The 13,119-nt window shown below is 40.8% G+C and overlaps 1 protein-coding gene across 1 annotated transcript in view; it reads right to left on the minus strand.

Moving 5' to 3' along the window:
• Window positions 1-13,119, minus strand: part of DIAPH3 (diaphanous related formin 3) — an 811,800-nt gene that overhangs the window by 187,083 nt on the left and 611,598 nt on the right. Inside the window, exons 26-27 of the mRNA XM_073580354.1 lie at window positions 8,926-9,021; window positions 8,467-8,526 (exon numbers count right to left, since the gene is read on the minus strand). Of these exons, the coding sequence (XP_073436455.1) occupies window positions 8,467-8,526; window positions 8,926-9,021 (156 nt within the window). The remainder of the gene's footprint in view (window positions 1-8,466; window positions 8,527-8,925; window positions 9,022-13,119) is intronic.

Here is a 13,119-nt window from a genome sequence, read left to right on the forward strand (position 1 = left end):
AAACAAAAAAATCAGTTCCCCTACAGACTATCTATATTGTATCTGATATTTAAGGACGTATTGTAATTATTAACATAGAAAACTGTATTTGGTTTTGTAAAGTTTTTAAACTGCTGATATAAAAATGGACGTCATACAGGTCCACGGACTAGATGTTACCTTACAGAAGGGTGGAGGTCCGACCACTGGGACCCGCATTGATAAGCAGAATTTGCTACTTTTATCCCCGCTAATATAGAGTGGCAGTGTGTATACCTGTCTACAATGCCATCCAATTTTTATGGTGTTGCCAAGCATTGTGCTAGGCTTTTTTCGAGAGCCTCAAAGGGAATGAATGGGGCAGCTATTATTCATTAAACAAATATGTTATTAAAAAAAATAAATATATAAACAATGGGAAAACATATTTACTCTCTTCTGACCAAAATTTTCCAGTTTACAATGATTTTACCTAAACAAAACCTACAAAATTGATGAATTGATCCCAATTTTAATTTGTTATAATATATAATGTCTACCTTATGCATCAAAAAAAAAATTGTAGATTATAATAAAAACAAAATCTTCAAAATTCAATATATTTCAGGTCTAGATATCAAGGTCATAAAACACCTTGAGTGTTGAAATGGTTAAAAATCTGCATGCCTACAAACATTTTCAGATTCAATTAGCAATCCCTGAATGGAGGAAAATACAGAAGCATTTTATAGCAAAAGTCCTGTAAATGTTTTGCAACAATTGAAAAACTACACCTTCAGGCATGGCCTTGCAGTCAGGGTTTGATGGAAACAAACATTTTCAACAACTAGACAGTCAAAATTTTAAAAGGCAACTAAACTTTCAAGTAACTTTTCAGAATACGCAACCTTGTGTATAGATGAGGAATAACACTTTTGACAACTATATGACTTGCAATTTCACAAGTTTTCCCCTCTGCAGACTTCATCACATAATTTTCAACCAACTCTGAGCTGGTGGGTGGAGGCTAGCTTATAATAGTTTGCTATCAACTTGGATGATGTGTGCTATACAAAGCACAGCACAGAGAGAGAGATTCCTGCTCTCCGTTCCTAATTAACCACAGATAAAAGGAGCAAAGGCAGGGATGAAATTATGCTGCAGTGCTGAGCAGTGTAGATGTGAATCCAGATTTGAGGAGTCTCGTTAGAAAGCTCAGCACAATCTGCCTGTGTCTCACTCTACTCATTCCTTCTTCTGTTACTCTCCATTGAGTTTATTCGGAGATGTAACCTGAGAGTGCTGTCATTCTGTCTCCTCTAGAGCATAAGATTTGAACTGCTATTTTTTTCCAGAGTGGATGGTGAGTTCAGAAGGCATTGTGGCTAATAAGTGGAGAAAGAAGTAGATTTATACCCCAAGGTCATTATTTTTTACTGCAATGGAGTTAAAGCGTGAGTCCCCTTGCTCAAATAATCATATAGAGGCTTCTCTCACTATTGTTCGCAACCTCTAAAGGGTTAAACGGCTTAGCTAGTATCGATTGCCGTAGGGTGTCAGCTACAACATCCAGCTGCCATCAGCGGCTGATGGTAAGTGGACTCCATGAACACGCCATAGAGCAGGGTTCCCCAACTCCAGTCCTCAAGGCCCACTAACGGGTCATGTTTTCAGGATTTCCTTAGTATTGCCCAGGTGATAATTGCATCACCTGTACAATACAAGGGAAATCCTGAAAACAGGACCTGTTGGTGGGCCTTGAGGACTGGATTTGGGGAACCCTACCATAGAGGCACAGTGATTTGCAGAAACACATTGCCTGCTGTTCTGTACATGTGCAGCAGATCTCGAAAATGGGTTTAAACCACTGGAGTCGAGACATTTTTAGAAATGGTGCTACTTCTGTGCTTAGAATCCAAAACAGTCCATAGATCAGTGCTTCTGTCCAGGTTATTATCTCTAACACCGTCTTCCAGGCCTGCCATGTTATAGACAACTTTTCTTCTGGAGTAGAGGTTTTGCATAAGTAAAAACAGTGAAACCAAAAACTTATCTTTCAAAGTAGCAGAAAGCTGTCAAAGGGTAATTTAATTTTTAATGACCATCAGAGAACGTAGTCAAGTGTTTTTCTTGCATGCTGTGATACTGGGTTGAATGTGTTTAGGAAAAAATAGAAGTTCTTAACCAAATTTCTATATTATCACAAATGAGAACTTCTGATTATCTGATGATGGCAAGGTACGGAGTCTTTGTAATCCGATATAAAACCATACTATATTTGACCAATCCTAACAATGCCCACCACGTCCCCATACAGCAACAATGAAGTGCTACTTTGCTTATGGAGTCTAATTATTTTCTTGGTATACTGACAGATGGGAGCCAAGATATGTATTACTTTCTATTATAAATACAAGAATTGTTCTTGCATGTGTATGAGATTTTGTTTTAACCTCAAAGATTACATATGCCCAAAGGAAACAAAACTATGTGTAAAAGATAAGATATTCAAGAGGAATTAGATGCTATCAGCATGAACACTCACGGGAAAAATTGATTAATTCTTTTGAAATATCTCATTCCTTACTGAACTGGCACAACAAATGGTTTAAGAACATAGAGCTGAGATTAAGACAACACAATCAAAAAGCAAGGAAAATCTAACTCCTTAAAAGACACTGGGAAGTGAGAAAATGGCAAAAATTCAGCAGGATCATGATTAAAGTCAGTAGAAAGTGAGATTCTGTATACTTAGGTAGAAAGTAATCTGCATTCTTGAAGCGACAAGTGAATTTAAATCTAATTTACAATAGTCTGAAGCCACACTGGGAATGGTTCCCCTTCCTATGTCAAAAACTGGGACAATATGACTGCCCTACCAAGCAGTACACAATGAGATTATAATTGTGAGCAGAGGGCAGATAGCAAGTGTCTTTCAAAATTTATGCTTTGTAGAACAACAGCGAGAAGTCAAAGAAAGAGAGAAATAAGAATATCAGAAGTCCTGTGCTGTACTGATGTAAGAACTCCCAATCACAAAAGGCAGAGTAGTAAATAAAAAGCAACATCAATTTGCATTTAAAACACAATTTAAAATAGAAATTGATAACTATTTTTTGTTCTGGCCGTGAAGGTCGTTATTCACGACAAGAATCTGCAGCTTGGAAAAACAATTTAGTTTCTACCTTTTCAGCTACTATCAAGTACCTAATTAAACCTTAAAGTGAACCTGTCAGCAGGATCGTGGACAGTAACCTACAGAAAGTGTCAGGTTGGCGCCGTTATACTGATTAAAATGATACCTTGGTTGCTGAAATCCGTCTTCTGGCTGTTGTTTAATCTTTATTTTCAGTTGGTAGCTATTGATATGCTCGTGTCCCGGGGTGGGACTGGAGGGGGGTCTGCATCTGATTAGGTATTCATAATGCAGACTGCTGACAGGTCACTGATCCCTCAATGACCTGACATTGGTGATATACACGTATTCAGAAGAAAAACAATTCTCTCTTAAAATGGCGTCGGATACGCCGGCGCAGCATCATCTATCGGTGGCGCCAATAGATGTTATTGCACAGGTGTTGCCGACTTTCTATGGTGTTTCCCACGCTGTCATCTGTGTGACAGCGTGGGAAACACTGGCACGGTAGTTCTTATCAGCTGTAACGCTACCATCGGTAAGATCGTCGGTCAGATAACTGTGGGTCATGTGGTCAGATGTGACTGCTCTACCTGGCCGCCAGCGATACACTGAAAGGAGGCCCCCCCCAAGGTTAAAAACAGCAGCCCGCAGCCACCCAGAAAAGGCGCATCTACAGAATGGAGAACTTTTATCCCTTTTCAAAATATGGCTCGACCAACACTCTCATTTCTGATATGGCTACCAAGTACTGCGCTTGGTCTTTTCTGGCAGCCCCAAAGAAGATGAAAAGAGCAGCAATCAGACATCTGACCTGCCATTCTAAAACAGGGATAAAATATTCCGTCTGGAATAAAAGCTCCCCACTCTTCTGATTAGTATAGGTCCGAGCAGTAGGACACCCACATGCAGATAGAGAAAATGTTGAAATGATCAGCAGAAGAAGCTGCTTCATTTTGTTACTTTTAACACAGTCACACCCGATGACCCAACCTATGATATATCAATATACCACTGCTACCTAAAGATGCATAATAAGACATAAATGAGAAAAGAAATAAGTGCGACCACATATAAAAATGTTTGCACTAAATCCTTTAACAACTAAAACTGAAAAAGACAGAAATGCAGCATAAAAAGGCTATTACCCTGCTTGGAAATATCTTCTGGGGGATACATTCACCTAAAACTAAATGGTATCCATTTCAGGAAGTTACAGATTCAGACAGGTGTAGTATTGAAATGTATGAATATTTCATCCTCCATGAAGTATGTGTTAAATCCTCTGCACTAAGGCAAATCAGACTTTGTTTTCCAACATAGATGTGCTACCCTACCCATCCAGTGGCAGCCTGCAATCCGCACCTCCGCCATCCTAAAGATGTAGTTACACTCCTAGGCTAGTAACCCAACCTGGTGTTACCAAAACTAGCTTCCTCCCAGCATTTTCTAAAAGTGCAATACTACATGTATTAATATGTGCAAATAACAATGCGAAGAAAAGCTGAAAATGTCAAGTGGAGACGCCGGGAATAAATTCAGCCCATTGACTCCTAAATTGTGGTGAGTTATTTAAGGCACAAACAAGGCTCGATCAAGCAGAATTCAGTAATAAAAGAAAATGCTGAAATGTGTTTACAGGCATTTTCAGATGACATTTTATTTTTCTAAGATGTTCATTTTAGTATCATGCCTAAAAATCTGTAAAATGTCACACCGAGCATTAGTTTATGTGAGCAATAAGCGGCGGGGAATGCTTATATGTCTGTTTGGGTGGAAAGCTGGGCAAAATGCCACATTAAACGCCATTCTACAAAATAGGGAAACTGATCGGCATCATCCAGCTTCATCTAAACGAACCTAAAAACCTCAAATTATTAGATAATGCTGGAAATTATTGGTGGACCTTGATCGAACATGTAATTAAAGGGGTTTTTCACCTTTGTGGACTATTTTTTTCTTACTTAAATTTATGCAATTTGTGGCAAAAATCCTTTTTGCAACTGGGCTTCATTGAGAAGCTTCCACCATTTGCCTTCTATAGACGTTCTATTACTTGGTCTATTGCTGGCTGTAGAATGAGTTAACAGGGTCGGCCACATTATCTTATTTTACCCAATGTGTCGGGGACATGATATTGTGGTACTTCCCATTATATAGGTATGACCGGCTCTTATACCACTATGGTCTGTGCAGCTTTCCTGTGCACAATATGGCTGCTGGTGGTGGATCATGTGACCCCAGACCTATCCATCAGCCTCATCCAAATAAAAGCGTCCCTTGAGAAGTCTGCTTTTCTATTGGAGAAGACTGATGGACAACTCTGATCACATGGTCAAATGTGCTAAATAGGTAATCTGCAAACTTATTAGTGTAAAAATGTCCTGTCCACTGTGTAGTCCGCAATCGACCTTGCGGCCCACTGTCTGCTGTCAAGTGTAATCCATCTAGCAGCAGGCACAAGACGGATTCCAGAGAACAGAGGTGTGTGTTCGGCTCTCTCTAAGCTGCCAGTTATATATTACTGGTATTGTGTCTCCTTTGCTAACTCTTAGTGACTCCTGAGCGGATTTACTGTCTAAAAACTTCTCTTCATGTTCTCGCCTCAATACCAATCAGAGAAGATGTGTTCTCCAATTGTCACGTCAAAGAAATGAGAACGTCTGTTAACCCCTACACCTATGGGGGAAGAATGAGTTTTCTTTATTTTATAATTGGAATATTATTGGTGTATGTCAAGAAAATGAAAACAGTCAAAAGCTTATCAGTCTTGTCCTGTGTGGACACCCCTCACAGTCTAGTTCTTCACACGGTGTGTCACTGCCGCAATTCAGTGGAAGGAGAATTCCACTCAAAGAAACTCCACTAAGTGTGGACTAATGACAGCCATTGGAAAAGGGGTTGTGTGTGTGGACAAACTATCTGAATGACCAAGTTGGGTATTTGGATACCACAGACTGTCAGCCGTTTTGGTTCTGTGTACATTATACATGGCTCAAAAGCTGCCAATCAGTGGTGGGAGAGGAGTTATACAAAGCTCATGAATATGCTTGACTATCTGGCAGTAAGTATACTAGTCCTCTAGTTTCCTGCCGATTAATCAGCAACAGAGCCCGCATCAAAGAGAGGGACAATACCTATGAAGTATTTAAATGTCATAGGTCGTGAAGGGGTTAAAATGCATTTTAAATGGGCCAGTGTTGTAGGGGACTTAGCCCCTTTAACAACCATATTAGCACTCTACATATTACTGGTACAGTGCCTGAAAAAATTACTTTTAATTCATATGCAAACGAGGAGGTTTTTGTGCACCCTTAGTTTGGCAAAGAGATTGGTGCACTGTTATGCCTACTCATTTGCATGCAGGGGTCCTTCCCCCGCTTCTACTTAATAGTACTAGCTTCACAGAGTGAGCACTGACTGTATACCGCCAGTGTAGGTGCAGCCGCGAGCGCACGCAATGGCTGGGTGCATTTTCCTCCCTGACACCACTTGCTGCACTAATACAGCCAGAGGCGTAATGAGCAGTGTCAGAGGATATCAAACAAGGAGGACAAAGCCATGGGCCCCTCCATGTGTGTGAGTCTGCACACACAACAGCAGCATTCAGACAGCGCTCGCTATGGGAAGCAAGTACTATCAATCAGTAGTGGGGGAAAAGCTCCAACATATAAATAAGGAGGTGTAATGATGCACCAAACTCCTGGCCATGCTAAGGGTGGACAGAAGCCTCCTCATTTGCTTATGTATTAAGTTATTTTTTTCCAGCCAGTGACAGGTACAGTAGGGATAAGGTTGCTAGAGGAGCTAAGTCGCCTACAACACTATATAGGCCATTTAAAATCAATGTTGGGGGTGACAGACACCCTTTAATGTTGCACAAGCCATTGACCAATATTAAAATTAAGAGGTCATGTTAAAATAACGCAACTAACCTAAAGATATGGGGTTAATCTGCAGGTTAACAGCGTTCTGAACCTCCCCAGCACTTAGCGCCCCAATGCTGGGTAGAAGTTAACTTTATCCCTCCCAGCAGGCTCCAGCTTTCAATTATAGGGGTGGGCTGTCGCGTTTTCAGTCACCACTCATTTGAATAGTGAGTGGCGGCTGAAAACGTGCGCCAGCACTGATAGCTGGCTCAGCATTTGAGCTGGCTGTCAATGTGGGCGCCAGGTAGGTTCAGAATGCTAATAGCCTGCAGATTATTCCCAAACCTGCAGGTTAATATCGTTTTTTTTTTTTACATGACCAGTTCCCTTTAAAGCACCACTCCAGTAGTGTATTTTTTTATTGCTCAACTGGAGTGGTTCTTTAATGCATGTCCCCTGCCCCCTTTGCAATACTCACGTTCCAGCGTTTTCATCTCTTTTCGCCGATGTTCTACAAGTGACCTGCCCATGGCCTCAGTGTTTTCATGAAGCTGCACGGAGGTCACTTTACAATACAAGTCTATGAGAGCCTCGTTCTGTCTCTCATAGACTCGCATTGCGCTCTAGTGTCGTAACTTTTGTGTTACGACCAGTCAGACGCTGCACTCACAAGATGGAGCAGGGGGACAGGAGCGGCACCAAAAAAACTGTGAAGATACCGGAGGGCGGGTATGTGACCAGGGGGCTTAGATTTAAAGCGCCACTCCAGCGGTGAAAAAAAACAAGTGCTGGAGTGGTGCTTTAAGATACGTGTTGAACTTGTGGCCAAATAATCCTGGTGTTGTGTTATCTAAGTCAACTTAACCTTTGGTAAATCTGTACATGTAGAAGAGATAAAATCTGCTTAGAAAGAAGTATACACCTTCAGTGATCACAAGGGTAATATTATACATGTACTGCACTGAGGGCTGAAGAACAGACATTTGCCCTCTCTCATACCCGAGTGGTAATAACCTTCCCAACTACCTATTTATCACACAGTTACCGCTTTTTGCAGCGTTTGTGTATAGAAAACATGTATGAACAAGCCCGTGTGTGACCGGGAATTGTGAAGATGTTTCCATCATTAGAAGGACGAGCGGTTAGGGTCTGGAGCAGTATACTATGGTTACATATTGCAGAAAGGGGGACAAACATTCTCTCCATCGCACCTGTTACCCCTGAAAGCCTGGAGTAAAGTAGAAAAGTACAATACATGCAATAATTCCAATATAAATATACATTAATACATTTAGGCATCTTTTATTCATGCAAAATGGATAACCATGCGCCAAAGCCAAAGAAGCATGCAAAGTGCAAAGAAAGGGATATATCGGTATAAGACGTGAGACCAGTAAGGTGCAGGTAATGTCATTGTAGTTTGCAGTAAACCTCAAGGCAAAATCATATATCAGTAGAATGAGGATAGACATAAGCCTGCAATGCATGAGCGGTTTCCATTACCATGGTTACAAGGCTTTAGAATAGGCCTCTCTGATGACGGACTGACATTGTCCGGTATATCTGGGAAAAACCAGAAAGAGATTTTATACACATTGAGGCACAATACTTTCCATACATGTGCAGTGGCGGGCTGGTGGACCAGCCGAGAACGGGACGGCACATCCTATTTAGTCACATTAGCATACACCCCGGGGAGATGACGTGCATATGTCAGGAGCTGAGCCCTGTCATAATCAGCAGCTTATGTGAAGTTCAGGGCATTGGTAGGAAAAGTGCTAGTGACATCAGCCAACAGGAATTAGCGTCTCTCCTGACATTTGTCATTGCGCAGGAAAGGATTACGCTCACTGCTGGCACTTTAAGCACTTCTTCCCGGCAGCTCTGGATTTATGATGAATGTTTTAGGAGCACATACTGAACAAAATATGCCTGGGAACAGAGGAAAGGTATTGTAGTCACCTTTAGGCCGCGGAGTCCGTTTTCTCCGGTCTCGGAAAGCTGCTCCGGATTGCAGGGCCTCCAGCAGGCTATCCATCACTCCAGTCTCCTCACCCTCTGCAAAAACCAAGATTGAGGGAATTCCATCAGCCGCTGGGTTACCATAGTAATGTCAGACATACAGACAGATAAAAAAGATCACTCTGTTATGACGAAAACCAGCAATTTTAAAACTAGACAAGCCTTTAACCGGCTCATACATCATCCTTTTCTTAATAAAATCAGCCTCATTTCGTTTGGCTCTTGCTATCTAGTAAAGTGGACGAGAGTTCAATTGATTTACTTCAGGCCGCAGGCTTTACAGCCAGTGACAGTAATCTCAAAAGGAATATGACTTCTGTCTTATCTTCAGTTTTTTCTGAACCCTGCAAGCTAAGGTCACTCATAAATCATATGTCCCTGGTGAAAAACTAACTTCATCGCTCCCTAAAAAGGAATCAACTGTAGTTATATCTGACTTAACACAAGCCAAAGGCGTGAAGATGTCACCCCTGCGCACCTTCATCTTCATTAGGTTTCCTCTTATGTATTTATAAAATCGCATTTAATTATTAAAAGTGTGGACTGGAGGAAGAGCCGGCTGAAAGAAATGACTGTTTGGACCAAGACACGGCAGCGCCCATGGTCAAGATCTACCTTTTCCAATGGACGCAGTTTTATGAATAGTTTATGCATAGAACAAGGACAGATTAATAGACCTGCACGGAGTTTACTGCCTAAATGTCTAGACGGGCCAATTATTTATTCATCTCTCATTAGCAGCCATTCATGGAGAGCTTTCTGCTGAAGCACACTATTTGTATTAGTCCGGGCCTCTGTTTCGCCGACTCTTCATCAACAGATGATTTGCTTGATTACAGCTAAACTCTGCATCCAAAATCCTCCACAAAATAATGAACGTGTCATTTGCATCTCAATGACTGCGAAAGCTGATGACCCAACTGATATCATGGCCACCAGAGCATGGCGACAACATCTAGGGAATCGTCTGAACAGACAGAATTGTGTGATCAGAAAGGGATGGGGAACAAATACATTGGCACACACTTGATAAAATGTACGATAAAAGGGAAAGGATCACACAGAAAATCAAGAAAACAAGGTTTTGTCACTGAGATTATCTATTACTGGATTCTGCATGTCTACACATGAAGGGAACGAAGGAGACGTGGTACAATGTATTCTGAGACATACAAACATTCCTAGTCTTTTGCATATTTGTCACACTTGAATTTTTCATATCATCAAACAAATTTAAATATTGGACAGAGATAATACAGGTAAACACAAAAATACAGTTTTTAAAAGAAGGTCTTTATTATTAAGGGGAAAAGAATTCCAAACCTACAGTGTCCTGTGTGGAAAAAGTGATATTGTTATTATAAATGCAGTGATGACAATTTTGCATATAATGCAGACTTTTGTTCTTTTATAACACTGCAATATTTTGTGATGCACGGCGGCATCTATATATTCCCATTTACTCACAAACCGATAAAAGCAATTATAAAAGGTGACAACTACAGAAAAGTAATTACTTTGCTGAACTTTCTAACAACAAATCAAAGTTGCTTTTACTAGTGAGAACCTATACAGGGTACGCAAACAATATATTTATGCTCACACAGCATCTATGGACATCAATTCCACATATAAAGTCTAGTGTTCATATAAAATGTACCATAACCAGAAGTGTAACAGAGGTCAATAGCAATTGTTATGCAATCATGATTGCGACCCAGAATTTACTTCCTCCTATATAGACTGCCCTGACCTCTCCAGCTACTGTGTAGTATAGTGCAGAGCTGAGTGTGATTACAAACATCTCCAACTTTCTTCACATAGCAGTCAGTGTGAGAGGAGGGCGGAGTACAGCTGGATTGAGGGTGCTTACAAACGCCTCTGCATCTCTACTTTCACAGCGCTGTCATCTCTACAGTATCCCCTTCAATGACACAGACTGCTGTGTGATGAAAGCTACATATTTCTAATCATACTTCACGCTGCTCTAAAAGACAAAATAGCTACAGAGATCACAGCTGGGCAAGGCTGTCTATCATTACATCTCAGAGAAGGAAGCATATCTTCTGATCTCCGGGGGGCGCATTCTTTTTTGCTTTTAATGACACTGACTGCTTATGATCGGTCAAATTTATACAGGGAAAGAAGTACACCCCCAAGAAACAAATCAAATAGTTGGGGAGTCATCATAAGTTATAACCTAAACCTTACAAGCTATTATCTCTGCAACGGAGAGTAGAAATTAAAAAATAAAAATTACGTTTGATTCAGCTCTGGAGCCACTATTCCATTATGTGGCCATTATTTCAATGATGAAAGGTCCTCTTCAAGAGGTAAAAGCTGTGTGACTATCCTGCTGAAAACTCATAACTACGTGACTCTTGTGACCACAATTGCACCACTGAAGTTCAGGATATTGTCCTAGCCTTACAAAATATTGCTAAAATATCACAGATCTCGTAACTGCAAAAAAAAAATAAAAAAAATAAAAAATAGAAATCTGCATTAATCCAGCTCTGCAAGATTAATTTGAAAGTCAGGACATTGGCTCAGCCTTACAGAGAAATTCAATTAATAGCGTTAAGACTGAACATGCTTCCACCATGTTTTTGTAATTACAGATAACAATATTTAATTTGTTTAACGGTGGACAGGCGCAGCTTTCACTGCCAGCCGCTTAGTGTGTCGCGAGGAAATGGATAGTACACATTTGTACAAAGATAGGATCCAATGATGTACAATGCTGAGCAGAGGTAAAAGACGCGGTAAGCACATTCTGTAATTGCACGGAGCGGTGGCAGCGCCATTTACACTGGAAACAAACTGAAAACTAACACTTTTGCTTTAAACAACATGAAACAGCTCAGGGATCCCTGGATTCATTGTAATTTGCATTTATATGAAACCGATCATTAAATAAAAATCCCATGGCTCAATTCAACTTTAGATTAGCACATATATTCAGTCAGCAGAATTATACTTTAGAGGAAAGCAAACATCCTTTTGCGGGTGTAATTCTGCCAGCTTGGTTTGACAAGTCTGAAAGATGATTACGGAAGAGGGGCTGATCTGTCCTCGCTACTAGAAATTACACAGAGAAGAAAAAATCTGCCTGACAGGCAACATGCATGAGCAAATGAAGCTCTTCAGAGACCACGCGGCGCTGAGGAATCCTAAAGAGAACGTCCTGAATCGGTAACACAATCACAAGAAATTCTGGCCGAAATAAACAGATAGAAAATGACCCTGCACTCCTTGTAGACTGAGAACTGTGTCGCCCAAAACACCCAACATAGACCACATGTAACATCCAGCGATGGTGGACAGTTAGGGCTCATTAACACATCAGTTTTTCACGTAGGGTGCTACACGTTTTTATCCTCAGATCGCACTCCTGCCTATAACAATCTTTGGGGCTGTTCACAGGTCTGCGGTTTTTGTGGGCCAGTAGTCTGTGTAAAATCGGGGAGACTTGTCCCATATTGATCTGAGTGTTGAATCAAAATCAACAACAAAAGTCTATGGGTCAGTGATGAAAATCGGACAGCGCTCACTGACAGAAGGTTGAGATTGCTTTTTTCACTGATAAGAAAAAGAAAGTGACAAAACTCACTGACAAAAGTAACAAAAATCACTGGTGAAACACTTTTTTCCGTAAGTAAAAAAAAAACTGCCGTCTGAATGAGGCCTAAACCTGTGCTGAATGTTATTGGCTGGAGATACGATGCTTCACTTGTGGTGTCCATTATTGGCACCATTGTTATGAAAAAGCCATTACTTCCAAAATCTGCTGAAATAAGTGGATATGTGCTATTAGAATATTTCATGCTCAAGCGAAGAAATAATGAAGAAACAGTGTATGACATGACCGGAGTAAAGGAACCTTCCCGAATACCTGGCTGAATAACGAGTGACAACAAAGTCTGTCTTCGTAGGTTTGTGAACGCTGTGCCGGCAACTATCCCAAGCAGGGAAGTCTATGACGACTAGTACCTAGCCCCCCATTATTAAGGTTTAAAAACTCATCTCTTCTGAAAGGCCTAGCCCCTCACGTCACTTCGCTGTCCCCCCTTTCTACATTTTTCTGAGAATCTGGTCTCTCCTATTCATCTTTCTCCATGCACCCAACAGCAC

Source organism: Dendrobates tinctorius, unplaced genomic scaffold, assembly GCF_039654945.1.
Source record: "Dendrobates tinctorius isolate UK_male_01 unplaced genomic scaffold, ASM3965494v1 ptg000064l, whole genome shotgun sequence".
NCBI lineage: Eukaryota > Metazoa > Chordata > Amphibia > Anura > Dendrobatidae > Dendrobates > Dendrobates tinctorius.